Raw genomic sequence first — 19,584 nt, forward strand, 5'->3', positions numbered from 1 at the left:
CTATAGGTAAGAAAGAATAACCTAATGAGAAAAAATGAAATTCAACTCGGGGTGAGGGTTGAGAACGTTGCAAATCTCATTCAATTATATATGCCCCTACCACTTATACATATTACAAATAAGACTAAAGACTATAACTAAGACTAAGCAATCCTCATCACTCAAAGGTGTAGCTTTTTTTTAAACTAAACTTAAACTAATAGGCTAATTACCCTAATTCTAAAGTCCTTACCCCACAAAGGAGGTATAGCATTTTTTTTAAACACAAAAACTAACCTAACTTAACCTAAGGCCTTCCCAAGCCTACAATAAATCTATGTCATCCTTAAGCAATTTGTAGAATCTCTCAGTAGCCTTTCTCTTGGGCCTGACTGCCCTGGCCTCACTGCTCCGATTCGTAATATTGTCAACAGGCCTTTCATTAGATTCTCGTTCCTTTCCAGAGTGAGTTATGGTAAGTTCTAGTGAGTAAAGATTACAAATTGAATGTACTTCTTCCAATCCATTACTTTGTTTTACTTTAACTGTTCTTATTTTGCCATCATAGCCAGTTATTAATTATGTTACTTTTCCCATCAACCAGAAGGGTCGAGGTTTACTTGGGGCCTTTATTAGTACTATATCCCCTAATTTGATTTTATTTTCCCAGGTAGATTGAAAATAGGTTTCTACTGTGTTCTCGCAGACTGAGAAGGTAGCTCTCGTGCCACATCTTCTTAAAACTCTCGAATACTTCCTCTTGCAATTCAAGGGTTTTTCCAAGTGAGGCGTTATGAATTCGAGATTGTCTGAACTTGATCGATAGGTTAATGGTCGAGAATTTATAGCCAGTGGAATGCTAGAAAGAGAAGTGAGCATTTCAAAGTACGTTAATCTGGCCCTACCAATAGCTTTGTAGAGGCAGCTCTTCAGAACTCTGATCAATCTTTCCCATGCTGAACCTATCCAAGCTGAATACAAAGGGATTTTAACATGTTTGACATTGACCTTTCCCAACTCCTCTAATACTTCACTGAACTGAAAAGAGTTAGTTAATATATTTCCACCCTTTGTTAAGGTTTTGGCATTATCACTGAATAGGTAATAAGGAATATAGCACATGTTACAAAATCTGTGAAAGTTTAGTATAAAATTCTCAGTGGACATATCGGGTAATAACTCGAAGTGAACAGCCCTAATATTAAGACAAGTAAAAATGAGAATATAAACTTTAACCGACTAATCACTTATCTCATCTTTAATCCAAAAGTGGCCAGTGTAATCTACACCCACATGTTGGAAGGGTTTCACAAATTTCATTTGATGCTTGGATATTTCTGTGAACTTGAGATATTTAAAGGCTAAAGTATTAAATTTTTTACAACTGTAACATGTACTCAATGCACTCTTGACAGCCATCCTACCCTTTGGGGATGCCTGAAAACTTTAAATCAATCAATCAATCCTACCCTTTGGTACCCAGAATCCCTGCTCTCTCATGTGATTAAGGGTAGTTCCTATATCAAGGTGTTGCATTTTATGGTGGCAGTCTTTAATTACAAGAGTGGTTAGTGGGTGCTGCCTTGGAAGCAGAACCGGATTGTGAACTTCATATTTGAAATAGGAACATTTACTTATCCTACCTCTGGATCTTAATAGTCCTGTGGAGTCCAAAAACAAATCTAGATTAGACACAAGCTGTGGAATATATTTATCATTCTTCTTTGGATTTGTTAGGAATTTTAGTTCATTGCTGAAACACTCATGTTGAGCCATCTTAACCAAGTATTCAAAGGCTTTTCTCTGGGGATCACAATCCAATACTTTACTTAGAAATTTAAATAGATGGCTTGTTACCCTGAGCAGTCCATCGAGGCTGGAATATTTATTCATATTTAGGATTCCAGTCTTCACTTTCTTGGACTGCGAAGCATAAGCCATGCATATTTTGCCTTTTTGGACAGGTGATAAACTCAACAAAGGATATTTGGGCCACTTTTTAAAGTCATTAGTTAACCAATGTGGTCCTTCTAACCAGAATTTCATTTGTTCTAGATATTTAGGATAGGATAACCCTTTGGTGATTAAGTCTGCGATATTTTCGTCAGTGTTGACATAATGGTACGCAACAGGAAGCCCATATTTAGAGATTATTTCAGTTTTTAAGCCGTCTGCTTCCAAAACTCTATTACGGAGGAATTTTGACTTTACCTTTGTTTCGTTCGCCAGAAGCCAATTGAGCACAACCTGAACATCCACACTCATATTTACAAATTGAAACTGTATGTTGTGATAAGCCTCTAATATTGGGGGTATACATTTGAAAGCTAGAATGACTCCCAAAAGCTCTAAAGTGGGTACACTATGCTCTTTATTCATACCGAGGGGAACAGACTTAGATTTAGAAAATAGGTATGCACTCTTTCCTTCTTCAGTTAGTGCATAAGCTACAAAACCATAAGCCTCCATGGAACTGTCACTAAAAATATGGAGGCCATATGACACTTGCTCATTCAAAGCTTGTCTTTGAAACGATATCTCGCTCAACATTTTTAAATCCCTACTTAACCTTTCAATTTCATTACATATGTCTTCTGGTAGAGGCTCATCCCAGTTTACTTTCAACTTCCATATTTTACGCATCAGCAACTTGCCCCTTGCTGTGATTGGAAGAGCAAAATTCAATGGGTCAAATACTTTAGATGTTTGAGAGAGAATTTTTCTCTTAGTGTTTGCCTCAGCATCTATTTTGCAAGGTGCTATACTCAGCGAATCATTTTCTATGTTGTAACGATAGCCAAGTACTTTCTCTAAAGGACTAGAATACTCAACTAACCTCCCATCTTTGTTCATTTGTTTTCGCAATTCAGCTGAATTGGAGTTCTGTGATCTCAGCGTAAATCTACCAGTCGCCAACCTATCATAAGCAAGTCTGTAAAACTCATGCATTTCATGTGAACCCAAAGACAATGGTCTTGAATCTGTATGTTACAATTTCATTACCTCTCTTCCAGAAAAAACAAAACTTATTTTGATCTGCTTCATTCTTTAATTTAATCATTAGAAAGGCTTGCTTTATGTCACTTATAATTACTAACTTATTGGAATGGAAATAAAATAGTAACTTTAGTATATTGTTCATCAGATCTACTCCGGGATATCCAGCTTCATTGAGAGATGGCAGTTCTTTATCAGTTTTAAGAGAGCATTTAAAAACTGGCCTTATCTTGGTCGTGACTTGTTCCTCTAACTTTAAGACTGGTCTATGAGGAATCCAGATTTTGTTTTGGTATTCATTTGGTCTAACATCTATTTCTTCTATTATACCGTCTGCTAACTGCTGATCAAAGACTGCCTGATATTTGTCAGTTAAACCCTTCAGTTTTGAATGTTTTACTGTTCTGTCCAAGACCTTTGAGGCAACCTTATGATTTGAGGGAACAGATTTTATCTTCTCTGGAAACCATGGCAACTCTACTTTATAGTGGCCCAAAAAAAACTATGCCGTTTTCAAACTTTTCTATGAGGCGACTGTCATAAGATACTAGTTCCTGATCACTAGTCTTTATTCCTATTGACTCCAAGCTAAAAAATGTTCAATTCCATTATCTACTTCCGTATCTTCTAGTATGTGTTCTAGAGGGTTGAAGTAAGATTTAATGGGATCTATAACTGCATTAACTATTGTTCTAGTTCTTTTTTCTAAACTCCTTTTTTTGCTTATTGGCTAAAAGGCAAATAACCATTTTACTTTGTTCCTTAGCTAAAAAGTCTAATACATTGCCTATGGGAGCCACTTTGTTCTTAATTACAAGACATGTCCCGCCTAATTTCCTTTCCAAGCTTATTGAAGACATTGATTGAATTATGTCAATGCCTAACAACATATCCACGTTCACTATTTAATGGTTTCCAGTTTCATTAAATGCTTCATCAAAAAGCTTAATGTGATTTGATTTAAACTCAGACAGTATTGCGTTCATTCCCGGCACCTCAAATTGAATGTCTAAAGTCTTGTCAACTAATAACGGAACAAACACGAGTCTCTCCTTTAATTTTATACCTGTGGACATCTGTTTGAATTCTTTGGATTCTTGCCCTATATACGTGCAGACATCACAATCAAGAGAGTACAGTCGTTGAACGTCTGGACAAAGTTCTTGAGCTGCCTTTTCAGATATGTATGACCTTTGATACCAGTATCTATTAAGCACCTTACTTTCCTACTCAACTTTCCATTCCTTAGTTGCAACGTCATGGTAGGGAGGATATAACCAAAATCACAAGTTCTCTTGATTAGGCATAAGTTTACATTAGTTTTAGCGGATGGAGAAGTTTTTTCTTTATCAGCTATGGGACATAAGGGAGATATGTGTTCCTTCTTCTGACACACTACATGGATACCTAAGTTTACCTTGCTTTCCATAACATGTATCTTCCTCATGGCCAGACCCAGCACATCTGATGCAAAGGGATAATTCTTTTAGTCTATCTACTTTACTTACATAATTAGTGAAATTATTACATTGATGTAAGGAATGCCTGGAAGCCCCACACACTTTGCATTTTAATTTGTAATTAGTAGCTTTTTAGTTCTGTACAGTACCCTTACTTTGAAAAGTTTTACTTTCAACATCACAAATGGGAGACTTAAAGGCTTGAGTGAAGGGGTCATTAACAGGTGACTTAGCCAAGGTCTTGGGCTTGACAGAGCTAGGTCTGCTGAGGGTTGTTAAAACTCCGTGGTAATTGTCAAATGTGTCATGAAGAGAGGGATAACTATTATTTAGAAAATGAATGAATTCTCCTTTGACGGGTACCGGCAACTTATTAAAAATTATATGATTTATTAGGCGATGTCCAGCAGTATTGACTTGTAACAAATCTATTCCATGTGTTCTAAGCTCATATAAATAAGATCTTATTTCATTGAGAAAAACCTTTACATAGGAATATTCCGGATCGGACAAAGAACTTAGGCTAGCTTTAAGTGTATTTTTAAGTCTCATCAATTATAAATTCTTTGTCTAAGAATTCCTTCTCCAACATTTCCTTAGCCACTGTGGAAATTCTTTCCATGCTTAATTTTAGTCAACCCCGTTATTCCATTTTTTATTTTTTGTTTGTTATTATCTGGGTTTTACGCATCTCTTTTTTCTTTTGTTTCCTTTGTAACCTTCATTATTATACTCTTGAATATTCATTGCTGCTAACATGTCCATCATTCCCCTGTAATGCTTTACCTTTCATCACCTCCGGATAGCAAGGTTGGTAGCATCGCGGATCTCTATTATAGAGGTCCCGAGTTCGGTCCCCGCCAGGGACGCGAATACTGTGAGACCTTCTACCGGGGGATACTCCCACGTGGCACCTGGGGGGGAGGTTAGAAGGGACTAGTGATAGTCCCTGCTGGCTAATGGTCGCCCGAGGAGGACGATGTAAATCGTCTCTGTGGAGACCTAAAACCCGCAACTTTAACTTTTTAACCTCATTCCTCTGTAGATGATTTTCTCTCATTTCGTGAGCTCACAGTACATTGCTTGACGATGCAACCGACCGTCGACAATTTTTAAGAAAACAGCACTTGGTTGTGTTCTGTTCCAAATGCTCTTGAAGCTTTGTATGTTTAACCACAATCGGTTTGTATTTAAGTAACTCTTTAATTTACGTAACTCATTGATCTTAGCTTATTGCTATTTACATCTCAGTACCTATTTATAAGTCTGTTTAGCTAGGATTGTTTTCTGTTATTGAACATCACTAAACGCCATGTCGGCAATTTTTGAACTGGCCATTCGAAAGTCCCGCCATTTGACTTCACGAACGTCACGTCAAATGAGGGAAAGGCTGGGGGATCTCGCGGGCGAAAGACTGAGGTTTGATACACGACTGTATTGGGACCTAAATCTTAACCACCTGGTGGGGAAGGAGCGAGTGTTATGGAAATTGTCTGTTTATAATATATCAATGATGAATCTAACGTAAAATTGAGGCAACATGACAAAAATGTCTTATGTATGTGTTTAGTGTCAATGATTTTCCAAGTCATTGGATATGGATAAATTCTGGCCCTCAGCCGAAGCCTCAAGCCTTCCCTTGTATTTAAGGAAAAGCCTTAACTGTTTTACGATCCTGTAGTAAATGAAAAGGCATTGTCAAACCCCTTGCAAATAAATAAACTAAGAATTCCCTCCACTTTGCTAAGGAAACTTTAGTTAACGCGGGAAAACAAAGTTTTCTTCGAAGCTGCAGACCCTCACTCGGCCTCTTTGCTTCATCGTCCCCCCTTAAGATAAGTCATTTATTAGTTGTTCTCTTCTCTCTACCTCGTGTACCAGGTTGGTTGTAGTATAAGTTTGTGTGCAAGACATGTAGTTTTTATATCGCAGTTTAATGTAGAGATCCTTGTGATTGGGGATCTGAATCCTGAGTTAAATTGGAATAGGGATATTTGGTGTGTGATTCGTTGTGTATTGAATTCGAATTGTCACTATTTTTAGTTTCTTAATGAGTCCGGTGTGGACTTAGTGCTTGAAGAGCACGTGCTACATTACCAAGGGCCAATCTTGTTTTTCATTAAGTCTTGTGAATGCTTAAGAATGTTGTTTGTCTTGTATCAGAGTTTATTTTTATAATAAAATGGTAATTTTGTCGCCGTATTTTAGTTAACTCCAGGAAGGTTTTGGGAATCTCGCCTCTTCAAGGCCTTGCGATCCGCCCAGTACATCGGGCAGATTTAATAAACTGGTGAAAATCACAACATGCCACTTAATTTTTTTGTATGTATAATAATTTTTAAAAACCAGACAGTAGGATTTCTTTATAATTACTTTCCCTTGGAGTTTCAAGAATGATCGTTGTATTTATAAAAAGCACCCTTCAGCGAACCACATACTCATGAAAATTTGAAGAAGAAGAACTCGACCTGCTTGAACCTGCTCAACAGCGGGAGGGAGAAGCGTGCGAGTGGCGCACTTAAAAACGAGGAAGCGAGGAAGGCAGACGTAGGCTTAGCCTCTTCATCTGTGACGTCGTTAACATAGGCGTCGATTCAACTACCTGTTGGTCAACCATTTACTAACCAACAGTATGCCTTACTTTGTGCCATTATTCAGAAGATAGACCCAAGAAGAGAAAACACGTCAGTGCAGAAATGAAGATGCACCGTGTTGTTAACAGTTTACAAGATGCTTCCACTTCAACGTCTACAATCAACCCTCAAGAGCGTGGGTACAAATTAACGGTGCTCAACCTTGGCCAAGGAACTGTCCCCCCTTTTTTTCTAGCCTTTATTTGACGATGTGCACATTTAGCTAGGAAGTCATGTTCAAACTGTCTGGTTTAATCATTCGTGGCGTGTCCATTAACATAAGTTGTGTTCCCGTTCCCCTCTATCAAGTTTGAAATTTTATTGACTGGGAGGAATGTGTTCAAAGTAGTGAGTAGAACTTTTGGTATTATTTCAGTCACCATTTTTACTTTCATTGGTTGATTAGTCATTTGATTATTGATTTACGATTTAATTGATTTGACCATTTTCTTGGCATTTTTCATTTTTCATATGCCATTCGGTCTTTATTCAAATTTCAATTAGGTAGTTCTGCTGTTTTTACCTGTGTCAGTTAGGTGAAAATTCCTGTTGTATTTTATGGAAATAAACGCAATTTTTAGGTTAAAATTATTAACTGTTTTTAACTTGACCTTTACATTTTGAAATGACTAAATGAGTGATCACATGAGGTGAGATATGACTTAAGGGTAAGTTTATATTTACGTCAATCTAAAGCTATCGGTGTCAATCCTTTATTGTAATGTTCTACGGTATTACCTCCCGGTGGTCCTTAGGACGTTTTGACTTTTACAGTACTGCTCCCCCTAACTCTCTGCGAAACTGTCGTTAACGTAACTGATTCAGTCCAACCACAATTGATTGGGATTTACTATTCTACGCCCTGGAGTAGCGTCTGAACATCAAGGTGATATCGGTGTCGACAGTCCCGGTATAGAATAATCTTTGAACTTAAACGTGTGTAATGGAAGCAAACCGTCTTCGATGTGGTTCTCTAGTTTGTCAAGTGTGAGAGTGTTGGCGCTCTATCCTTCAGGCTCGGGTCCGGAAATTAGAAACGGGGAGGCCTTTCCCGGAATTATTTCCCACACTTAAATAAATAACAGAGGTCCTTCAAACCGGATCCGACACCATTGATTTGTGGAATAATGAAATTTTAAACATTATAAATTCATTTGTAGCATTTTCACTACATAAACATCACTCAGCTAAGTCGTACCTCAAAACCTCACACACTAGCCAATTTGTAGAATGATTAAGCCCAGACTTTGATAGGTAACAAGATGTACAGTGTTTTAGGACGTAATTTATGGTTACCTTTGACGAATAAAGGCACCTGTGCAACCAAGCGTTTTAGCCAGAAAGTTCTACCCTGAAGGAGAACTCAGGTTTTATTTCATTTGTTTGGATCATCGGTATGTTTTGCACGTTTTTCGTATGTACTGTGAGCTTTGGAGCTGCTATTTTGATCTGTTCGTTTTTTCCTCTTAACCATTAATTTGTTTTCACGCTTTGGTTTACTGTTCCCCATTATAGGTAGGCTACCTTTATCCTTGTCCTTTGTACCCCTCTCGGTCACCATTTGTCTGTAACATTCTCTGTGCCGTGTGTTATTCAAGTTTGACTTTGTTTGTCTGCATAATTTGTTTTTCTGTGGACCTTTTGTACCATCGTACACGTGGTCAGCCCAAGATGGTGGCCAAAGACAGTCACATTAAACTCCCACAGCAGGCTGTGGAGATGCCGGCTACTTTAGACCTAAATGCTCATCTTGAAGAACAAACGCAGGAGTTCAGATTCATTTACGAAGAGGCAAACATAACTCTGAAAGCTGTTTCCTCAATAGATTTTGCCTGTGCAACCCCTGAGGGTTTAGTGCACTGTAAAAACAAAGAAAGTAGAGTTCTTGCAGAACTCAGGGACTTTAAAACTTTGTGGAGCCTCATTGGAATAACCCCACTGTCCTGTCTAGTTATACCGATCTTGTCCGTTTGTTAACTGACGCAGAAACGATGCACCTTCAACTTGTAACACAGGGAAAAATCAACCCTGGAAAACCCCCTCAAGCGGATAACGCTAACCCTCAGTTTGTATGCGTCTCAGTCGCTGCAGATCCTGATCCCACTCCCTTCGATGGTCGTAGAGATTGTTGGGCCGGCTGGTGGAGTTTGTTTCACCAGACGGTACATGAAAATTCCAAGTACTCTCCCACAGAAAAATACAAGATTTTGTTGCGTACCCTTGAGGACAGAGGGTCTGTATGAAAGATCGATATACAGTCTTAAGCGAGAGTACGAGTCCCCCGTTTTGACTAAACACCTCTTGATAAATAAATTTTATAAAGCATCATCCCTTAATGATGATAGCACTGATCTCCGTCGTTTCCTCGTGGAATGGGACAACACGGAAACTGAATATGTACAACTAACTGGGTCGTCTTTACCAGAGGTAATGTTAGAGCATGTTTTCACTAGTAAGCTCAGACCCTTCCACCTAGGTATTGTTTACCGATATTACAATCGCGAGGAAGTAACCTTGGCCGAAATGAAAGGGGCCCTGTATGCTCATATTTGCATGAAGGAAATGATGAAGCTCATGACCAGCCCTGACAACGGCCCCAAACCTAATACCCATGATAAACCCGCACGAGCCTACCGTTACGAAAACTTGCGCTCTAACGGTAAATCACCTAACCAGCCTAGACCTCCTTCCTCCAACGTGAACAATCATGTACCTAAACTTAAAGTTAATAACGGGCCTGTCCGGTCCGTGGATATACAAACGACTCCTAGTCGATCAAATGGATGGCCTATCGCTGGCCCTAGTAACGGGAATGCTAGAGGTAAATGTATTTTTTGTGGCAATAGTGACCACGTGCAATCCAAATGTCCCCATTTCCCCGATTCAAGAAGTAGGATATCAAGGTTGCGAGAAATGAATCGTTGCACAAAATGTTTTTCCACTCAACACTTTGCCAGCAATTGCAATGCAACCATTGCTTGCCTGAACTGTCAGCAGGCTCATAAATTGCCTATATGCCCAAATATCCTTGCAGTATCCAACCACTTCATCCAACCCATTAGTGGGTTTGCTAACAACACCCCTAACTCCCAACCCCTTAGACCTCCCATTAATAACCCCCCTAACATGCAACCCATTAGACCTCCCATTAATAACCCCCTAACATGCAACCCATTAGACCTCCCATTAATAACCCCCCTGACATGCAACCCCTCATCCCTCCCAGTATCAATACCCCTGCGGTAAACCTCAATCACATTGCTTGTATCCGCAACAACACTGCGAGTGTTGAGCCTAATGACCTCGCCCCAGTCGCATTACCGACTTTCACTGCCGAATTAGTCTCCGGTAAATTTAAACACTCCACAAGAGTTTTTCTAGATTGTGGGGCCCAACGTACTTTTGTGCACCCAAATGTTTTTAAATCGTTAAATCTTAAACCTGTTGGACAGATGGTGTACCAGCTTAACTCATTTAATTGTATCGAACCCCCTAAGAGTTCTGATCTAGTACAATTTAATATGAAAATCGGCCGACGGAGACAAGATTGTGGCTATTGTTAGTGCCAATGTAGGTAAAGGCATCAATACGCCAGGTTACACCCGTACTGTCCGTACGCTAGAAGCTAACGGAATTCGTCTTGCGGATCAACGTCCCGATGATAATGCTGCCGGTATCGAGATCATTCTCGGTGCCGATTATCTTCCCAGGCTCCTCAAGCGTACCCATAATATCCAAGGTGTAAACCTGTTTAGCACTCCCGCCGGCTACGTGGTATGGGGAGAGTTGCCTGATTGGTCACGTCCTGATGTGGACCCAAGAGATGTCAGCGCAGTCACAATTACCATTAACCGAATTGATGTTGACTCGCCTATGACTATAAACCCGCCTCTTGAAAACCTTTGGAAACTTGACACCATTGGTATCACTAAAGAACCCTTCAGCCATCTTGAAGAGAAAGCAGTTGATCTCTTCAAGAGAACTACTCAATACAAAACTGGAAAGTATGTTGTTCAGCTACCTTTCAAGAGTGATAAGCGTCCCGCTTCAAATTATGCTAGAGCCTTTGCCCAACTCATGTCAGTCAAAAAATGAAAGAACCCTCAATTGTTTACTGATTACCGTAAGATTCTGGATGAGTATCTTGAAGAAACTTTTATTGAGCTCTTCCCCTTAGGCACCCCTGTTGATGGAAAAGTACATTATTTACAGCATCATCCCGTAGTTAAGAATTCAGCCACCACCTCTATACGTATTGTCTTAAACGCTTCATCCAGGTCGAACCCAAATTCACTTTCTCTGAACGATTCTCTGTACACAGGACCCAATCTTGCATCGAAGATTCAATCGATGATTTTAATGTTCCGCGAGAAGCCCTTTGCAGATATTTTCAAGGCATTCCTTCGCATAGAGATTGTCCCAGAACAGAGAGACTTCTGTCGCTTCCTTTTCTTTGGAGATCCAGAAATGACAAGGATTGTCGCATATCGATTTAAAGTCGTTCTGTTTGGCGCCACCTCGAGCCCCTACTTGCTCAACCAAACTATCCAACATCATTTGGACAGTCAGTCCAGTAGATTGGCGTCGACACTCAAAACCAGTTTCTATATCGATAACTTTCAACGCTGTTATGTCGACCCCAAAGACATTCTGAGTGAGAGGCCGCTCATTGAGGCACTCATGTCAAAGGCTAACATGCCGTTAGCCAAATGGACAACTAATGCCTCTCTTAATGGCAATTTCACAGAAAGAGTCATTCATGATTACCTCGGTCTTGAATGGGATACTGTTAATGATACCTTGAATGTTAAATTACCCCTTGAATTAGATATAAGTCATTCCCACATCAACACAAAGAAAGGTCCTGTCCTTGTTCTCTTCCATTTATGACCCTATTGGTCTTATTTCTCCTGTTACAATTATAGGCAAACTCTTCATTCAAAAACTGTGGATGACTGACAACGGTTGGGACACCCCTATTGACCCTGAGCAAGTTCAAGAACTGAGTGATATCATCAAAAGGTACAAAGGTCTTGAACAAATTAAAGTCCCTCGTAATGCGCATGATGGCAGTCAACCAGCATTGCACATTTTTGCCGATGCTTCCAAGCTCACTTTCAGAGTAGCTGCTTATATAGTCACCCAGGAAGGCATTTCTCGCTTCCTTACGGCTAAAGCCCGAGTCACCCCTAAATGCATGTTGGAAATGGATGAAAGTTTAACCATTACCAAACTTGAGTTAACTGCGCTCTTACTGGGCTGTCGTTTAGCCAAACACTTTTCAGAACTGCGCCCTGGCATATACACTTTGGTCACTGTTTGGTCCGACTCTTCAACTGCCCTCCAGTGGGTCCATAATTCTAAAAGTAACTCCCCTTACGTCGTTTAACCGTGTGGAGGAGATAATCAACATCAAATTAACTTGTAATCTTAACCTGAAGCATGTCCCCACTAATAGCAATCCTGCGGACCTGGCATCGCGTGGTGTCACTGTCAGGCATATTCTTAAGAATAAATTTTGGCTACAAGGCCCTCCTTGGGTCAGTAACCCTTCAGTGTACCCCTATCAAAGCAGGTTCTCTATTAACGGGGAGATATGTGCATGCCCTATTCGGCTCGATCCCCCGGGAGCACAACTGTTTGATCAGTACAGCTCCCTTGACGACGCGATCAAGTGCTACACTGCACTCCTTCATTTAATTCCCCAATGGATACAACCCTTGTCACAACGTTGCCCTAATCTAACCAATAAATTCAACCTTCCACCCTTAACAGTCATGTTGAAATGTTCCCAGGCCCAAAGTTATCCTAACATTCTGAAGCAAGTGCAAGGTGAAGACGTTCATCTCAATTCGGACGAACGAGCTTTCATCGGCCAACGTAAACCTTACCTGGATAACCAAGGTCTTCTCAAAGCTAGTTCCCGTCTCAGTAATGCCCCCATGGAATTAGATTATGTAGATCCCATTTTGCTGGAACATCATTGTGCCCTTTGGACACTTATCGTCAGACATTGGCATGAACGATTGCTGCACTGTAATACTTCAACACTCCTTGTTGAATTACGTAAACAATTTTGGGTTCCCCAAATGCGGCAGCAAATCAAGAAAATTTTGCGCCGTTGCAGCCATTGCCGGAAGGTGCAAGCGGCCCCATACCCAATGCCTCCATTAGCCCAGTATCATCCCAATTGCCTCATTTCAAGAGTGCCCTTCCGAGTAACTGGATTAGATTTCACTGGAGCTTTTAAGGTATACAATTTACATGTAGATTTTGTTTACATCTTGCTTTTCACCTGCGCAGCAACCAGAGCTGTAGCTCTAGAAGTCACAACTTTGTTAACGGTCATCGAATTTGTGCAAGCAGTGCGCAGATTTGCCGCTCGATTTGGTATGCCACACTGTATCGTCTCTGATAATGCTTCCACTTTCCAAGCTGGTCAAACTCTTCTAACTGAACTTATGCATCACCCTGTAATTGATGGGTTTAAATCTTCCCATAACCTGACCTGGAAATTCATCACTCCCTGTGCCCCTTGGCAGGGAGGTTTTTATGAAAGGCTAATAGGCTTCACCAAACTTAATTTAAGAAAAGCTATGTATCACTTGTATCCTACCTATAATGAATTTGTCACTTTGGTACAAGAAGCCGAATGAGTCTTCAACGATAGACATTTAGTTTACTTGGATGTCAACGACGTTACTGATACCCCCTTGACTCCGAGTCACCTGCTTTACGGTCGAACCCTCTCACTTGCTCCTCAGGTCCTTATGACCGACCTCAATGACCCCACATATATGGAAGGGAACAGCCTCCCAACTAGTTATCAGAAACTCACGAACATGTGGCAAGTGTCTTTAAAACGATGGACCCAGGATTATGTCAATTCCCTTCGTGAACGTCGCATAAAAAATAATCGTATCCACCCTGTACCTCCTCAAATTGGAGATTTATGTTTGTTAATTTTAGATGAAGTAAATCGGGAAGATTATCCCATGGCCCGTATTCTTGAAACCTACCCCGGTCAAGATGGTCATATAAGATCTGTGAAGGTGCGCACCCCTCATGGAATATATATGCGTCCCAGTAACCGTCTTATCCCATTGGAGATAAATGTCGCAGGTCCCTATATCACTGAACTGGAGAAAGGTGGTCCTGATTCGCTCATGACACCCCAGTTACCAGTTCCCCCCTCAGAGGACCCTCTAAATGACGATTCTTCTGATGATGTCACCCCTCTTCCCAAACCTGATCCTGTGTCCGCTCGAGGGCAACCTCGTAGGGCGGCGGGAGATAAAGCTCGTGCCTTATTCCAGAAAGTGCTGTAAATTTGAAAGGGATGGGGAATGGCCCCTTCCTTCCGTACCCTCCACCTCTTGTTAGTGGACCCCTCTTCTCTCTCGCTCTTACTTGGCAGGGTGTGGAAATTCTTTCCACGCTTTATTTTAGTCAACCCCGTTAGTCCATTTTTTATTTTTTGTTTGTTATTTTCTGGGTTTTACGCATCTCTTTTTTCTTTTGTTTCCTTTGGAACCTTCATTTTTGGGCTTAGGCCATGTTGTGCTGATGGAAGTTCCTTCATTAGTAGCTTCCTAAGTTATATGTGACTACAGTGATATATCCCAGAGAATTTACCGAAGGTATCCAGAATTCTAACTCCTGGAGCGAGTATCCCTTAAATTTCTCCAAGGGATATCGCGTAAGGACGTATCTTGACACATCTCATAGCTATTTACACCCCGAATAGCCTTTCACTTCGAGAGGGAAAGTGGCAAGAAAATAAGAGAGTCGTTAAAGAGGTAAAACTACTCGACTCTCCTAATGTACTGTAAATAGTTCGGCCATCCGCCACCGCACGGCGCCACCAAACCATTCTTTCGTTGTAGCTTTGCTGACCAGTATTCCCTGTGTTATCTCACTAGGCTATTTTCGAAGCTTTTTCTGCTTTATTATGGATTCCCCAGCTTCATCAGCTTCTGGAAAGTTAAGTAATATCTTTGAATTGTGTAAATGTAAGCTCTTGCCAGTTTTGCTTTTCAATTGATATCGTAATTAACGTAACAAGAGCTGTTGCCGGCCGGATGGCGTCATGACATGATCGTTCTTTCGTTCATTTAGTTAGCAAGAACGATATTCCCGGCATCCATGCTTTAATAACTTTAGCTATTTAGTATTTTAGCTAGGGATTTTTATATTATGTCATTGTTGTCATGAATTTGGCTATAATTGCGAGCTTCACGAGTGCTAGGCTTCTAGCCTAGGCACTTTCACACCTCATGCATGATATAACTTTCCTGGTAAAGTTGTATTGAAGCTCAGGCAATATTTTATACAATTAAGATATTACTATTTCCTTTCTTCTTCCATAATAGTATACCAGAGTTACGTAGAACTTTTCTCTAAGCTCTCTAGCTTAATAGCTTTAGTGCTTTAGTATACTTTATATGTCCCCATTACTCTTGTATTGTCTTTAGGGGTAAGATAGATATCATTGCCCCTGTAAGTCAATACTATCTCTATGAGATATAAGAGTAATTCTCTTTCCCTCTGATTAGCCTAGGCTATCCTCAGTTAATTTACTGTAACCTATGGTTGGGTAAATTTTATGGGGCGTTTCGTTTCCCTCTCCTTTTCTCTGAGCTGGCAACTGAGTAGCTTGTCAGCATTGAGTTTGGAGTTGGGGACGGGACATCAGAGTAAGTCTGTGTTTGGCATGTGGCTACCTGGATTTATACTGGCAACTGAGTAGCTTGTTGGTATTCCAGTAGGGCTAGTTGCTGTTCAGGAGGCCTAGCCTCCCTAGATCTTGTAGAGGTTATTGTTTTACAATTTCCTCTTTATGGTCTAGCAGACAGTCCTGTATTGGGGGTTCTTAACGGGAGGATAGGTTTCTTCCTTGTTTTGATCCCTGGTACGAGATTCTGTTCTCATGAGTTTGTTTTCGGACGTTCTCTCATTGCCTAACCCAACCTGGGGAATTAACTTCCCCTAGTTGAGGCTTATATGAGGACAGAATCCTTCAGGTTAGGTAATGCCCTAGGGTATTGCTTTACTTATGGATTATTCACCCCTTCCCCGCTATCTCTTTCGTGTTGAATGATCCAGCACCCTTATGCCCGTGGTTCTACATAGGCTCCTCTGGACGTCTGTAGACCTGGCATGAGTTTTTCTGTCAGTGCCTGGTTAGGTTACTGACAGATAACCTCATATCTTTGAGTGTTCCTTAGAGTCCTCCCTTGGACTGCCTTCCATATGCCTTAAGATGGGATATGGTTGAGTGGAAGCCCGAATTAATTTCCCTCTTCCACTGGTACACTCTTTCAGGATGTAGACGACATAGCTGATTCTTTGCCGTCTCCTATCCTTACCTTTCTCTCCTACTCTCTATCATGGGCTATAGTCTGCAGTTAATTCTACCGACGATTTGGGTTGGTTAGGCTACAGTTCGCTGTAATCTCTTACCTCGGACATCGTTGATCGATGGCCGTTGATGAGTTTAGTAGGCCTGCCTGCCGGCAACTGAGTAGCTTGTAGGCAGCTGGCCAATGCCACCCATAGTGTTTTAGCCAGCAGTGGTCGGCAGGCCAGGCAGATGCCGGCCTGCTGGCATATGCTGATTAGCCCATCATGCCGACAATGTCGGCAGGTTGACACTATATTCATATTTTATTTAAGGTAGCTGCCGGCAGGCTCGGTAGACACCTGCCTGCCGGCATTTACCGACTGGCCCTACATGCCGACGATGTAGTGTCGGCGGGGCCGGCAGTGTCGGCGGGGCCGGCAGTGTCGGCGGGGCCGGCAGTGTCGGCATGGCCGGCAGTGTCGGCAAGGCCGGCAGCGTCGGCGGGGCTGGCAGTGTCGGTGGGGCCGGCAGTGTCGGCGGCATACTGCCGCCGGCAACTGCTGTATCCAGAAAAATATGGTAAAATTTTCTCCAACCTGCAAGTGGTTCTTGAGCAGCCATTTGTGACACCATCATAGAGATATGATTCTCTCTTATTTTAACCCTTTAAGGTCCACCCTAGGTTTTATGGGAAACTTTAAAAATTCCTTTTAGTATGTTGTAGTATTAGAAAATACAAGACCTTTTTATTCTTTTGTACTTTTAAAAAATTTTCCAAATTACCGAAATAATTGCATGCAATGAAGTATCCCATTTGGGTACCTTGGGCGAGTTTACGCGGACCACGCTCATCCCATATGGGATCTATTGGACCATAACAGCACAGATTTTGAAGTTTCGCCCAACAGTTTTTTTATAGTTCCAATGTATAACAGACAGTTTTTTTATAGTTCCAATGTATAACAGAAACACATATATGGCTTAACAATTTAATTAAATAAGAAATACGTTACAAATACAAGAAAATACATTATTCCATAAATACAAAAAATACTATAAAAATACAAAAATACTATGAAAATGCAAAAAAATATATTAAACCTTACTCTTAATTGATAGAATAGAAACATTATAAAACTTACTTTAAAATCTGTTGAAAAAGAGCAAAAAAATTACTTAGAAATCTTATGGAATAAAGCAAAACAATTTCGAGTTTCAGTGAGGCAAAGGGCCACCTTGCACTCCTCACACATCCAGCGAGACCTGTGGATGTGGCCTGCAGTTGAACAGAACTTGCAGGTCTGCCTCATGGTGACATGCTTTGGCATGTGTAGGGTAGGGGCATCCTGGCGTGACTCTACACTTGGCACAACTGCCCGTTGGCCCCTTTTGGGCAAAGCGACATCCCTGGTGCCAAGAGAATTCCTAGTAATCTTGAAGTTTGATGTCTTGAAACTTTTCAGCCAATTTGAGATGTCCAGTCGGAAGTCCTCGTAAGGTTCCCTCAAGAAGTCTGGCTGTGGATGAATGAAGTCCGGTAGGGGCTGGATGTGAATGTCGTCCTTCTTCCATTCAACAACACGAGGCCTCTTAGGGTTAACCTCACCTTCAACTTCAACTTCCTCTTCCACAGGCATCTCCTGAGGGACAACAACATTGACCCTGCGAGCTGAAACAAGAATAAAGTAACATTAATGAAACAGTAAATGAATCATGTGTGCTGGTGTGCGTGCATGCATGTGTGTGCATGTGTATGTCAGTGACTATGCATGTGTATGTCAGTGAGTATGCATATGTGTGCATCTGTATATCAGTGAGTATGCATGTGTGTGCATATGTATGTCAGTGAGTATGCAAGTACACAAATAAGTTTTTAAAATACCCATTGTTTACAAAAATTTAAAGAGCAACACAATGAAAATAAATTTAAACAGCAACTATTGTAACAACGAGACTTTTAAAAAAGAAAATTAAACAAATACCTCTCTCTCTCTCTCTCTCTCTCACTGTCTCTCTCTCTCTCTCTCTCTCTCTCTCTCTCTCTCTCTCTCAAAGGATGTCTCATACTAACCTCTAGCGTTGGGAGGGTCAAAGGCATCCTCCTAAGTAAGGCCTTCGTCAGGAACGTACGTAGGGTCGTCATCATTACTGTCGACATCCAAAGGGCTCACGTTGACATCACTTCCTTCAGCGTCATTAGGGGCAACCCATGGTGTATGATCCTGAGTCTCCAATGCAGCGTTGCGATGCCCATAAATAATATGGCCAGGAAACTGCAAGAAAAAAAAATTAAAATCATGTAATAAAAAAATTGTAACTTTGCCTAACAAGAACTTATCATTCAATACCTTGTAAGGTAATAATTTGTATGCACATGAGCCTAACATCTCTAAATAATCACTATTATTTCTATAAATATTGTTAAAACTATTCACAAATGTCTAAGACAATCACTAGAAAAAAATTGCAAAAATGATGTGCGTCATAAAGTAGTGCCCGGTAGAACCTTTAAGGTCCAATAGATCCCATATGGGATGAGCGTGGTCCGCCTAAACTTGACCGAGGTAGCCCATATGGGATCTATACTTTTTCCGATAGTCACTACTACACGTCAGTAACACTACAGCCCTTGAAACCCACATCAAAAGGTAAGCATATCACTAGGCTTCACTATCCTACAGTCACTGTGTACTTACCATGATTACGAAGGTCAGGGGGGGGGATATGTGGACGTTACTGCGACGCGTTTTGTCACTTTTCCGACTTAAGCACAAGTGAGGTGTCTTTGGAAGGAGCTACAGACTTGGCGAGAAGGACAGGCGGCTTCTGATTGGCTGATTCGAAGAGCAGAGGAGTGTCTCTATGAGTTGCCAAAGCGTCAATTTCAGACAAGCATAAACATGTTCACCACGACTACCCAAAAGTAGCTGTTTTAAAGATCCCGTTTGGGCTATTTGGTCCTTAAAGGGTTAATGGTTATGTCCATTAAATTTATCCACTGTATTGAACATTATAAGAGGATGTGTCAAGAAGACACTATATATCTTGGATATTCCCTCTGTTATTTAATTCCTTGTGAATTTCATGGTTCAATACGGGAAGGGGTCATCGCAAATGGCTGGACGGGAAACACATGTGGGTGTCTTTCCTACTATAGCTTACCCTATCCAAG

The 19,584-nt window shown here is 40.9% G+C and overlaps 3 protein-coding genes across 3 annotated transcripts; 1 reads left to right on the forward strand and 2 right to left on the reverse strand.

Moving 5' to 3' along the window:
* Nucleotides 1–1,434: 1,434 nt before the first annotated feature.
* On the reverse strand, nt 1,435–2,928 carry LOC137626130 (uncharacterized). The gene has a single exon (XM_068357240.1). It carries the CDS (start codon nt 2,926–2,928, stop codon nt 1,435–1,437), a length of 1,494 nt encoding a protein of 497 aa, XP_068213341.1.
* A 1-nt stretch (nt 2,929) lies between these two features.
* On the reverse strand, nt 2,930–3,866 carry LOC137626220 (uncharacterized). The gene is made up of 2 exons (XM_068357316.1): nt 3,731–3,866; nt 2,930–3,435 (listed from the first exon to the last, which is right to left on the reverse strand). The coding sequence occupies exons 1-2, from the start codon at nt 3,864–3,866 to the stop codon at nt 2,930–2,932; spliced, it is 642 nt and encodes a 213-aa protein (XP_068213417.1).
* A 10,045-nt stretch (nt 3,867–13,911) lies between these two features.
* On the forward strand, nt 13,912–14,397 carry LOC137626293 (uncharacterized). The gene has a single exon (XM_068357392.1). It carries the CDS (start codon nt 13,912–13,914, stop codon nt 14,395–14,397), a length of 486 nt encoding a protein of 161 aa, XP_068213493.1.
* Nucleotides 14,398–19,584: the final 5,187 nt, after the last annotated feature.

The sequence above is a fragment of the Palaemon carinicauda genome, chromosome 1 (assembly GCF_036898095.1).
Source record: "Palaemon carinicauda isolate YSFRI2023 chromosome 1, ASM3689809v2, whole genome shotgun sequence".
In the NCBI taxonomy this organism is placed as follows: Eukaryota; Metazoa; Arthropoda; class Malacostraca; order Decapoda; family Palaemonidae; genus Palaemon; species Palaemon carinicauda.

What these genes read in the sequence shown, in the direction of transcription:
- LOC137626130 (XM_068357240.1), bottom strand. Translation starts at nt 2,928, where the DNA reads ATGCATGAGTTTTACAGACTTGCTTATGATAGGTTGGCGACTGGTAGA.
- LOC137626220 (XM_068357316.1), bottom strand. Translation starts at nt 3,866, where the DNA reads ATGTTGTTAGGCATTGACATAATTCAATCAATGTCTTCAATAAGCTTG. An exon ending in CTTTTTAGCTAAGGAACAAA is followed by an intron (nt 3,436 to 3,730) that starts GTAAAATGGTTA and finishes CATGGTTTCCAG; the next exon opens with AGAAGATAAAATCTGTTCCC.
- LOC137626293 (XM_068357392.1), top strand. Translation starts at nt 13,912, where the DNA reads ATGTGGCAAGTGTCTTTAAAACGATGGACCCAGGATTATGTCAATTCC.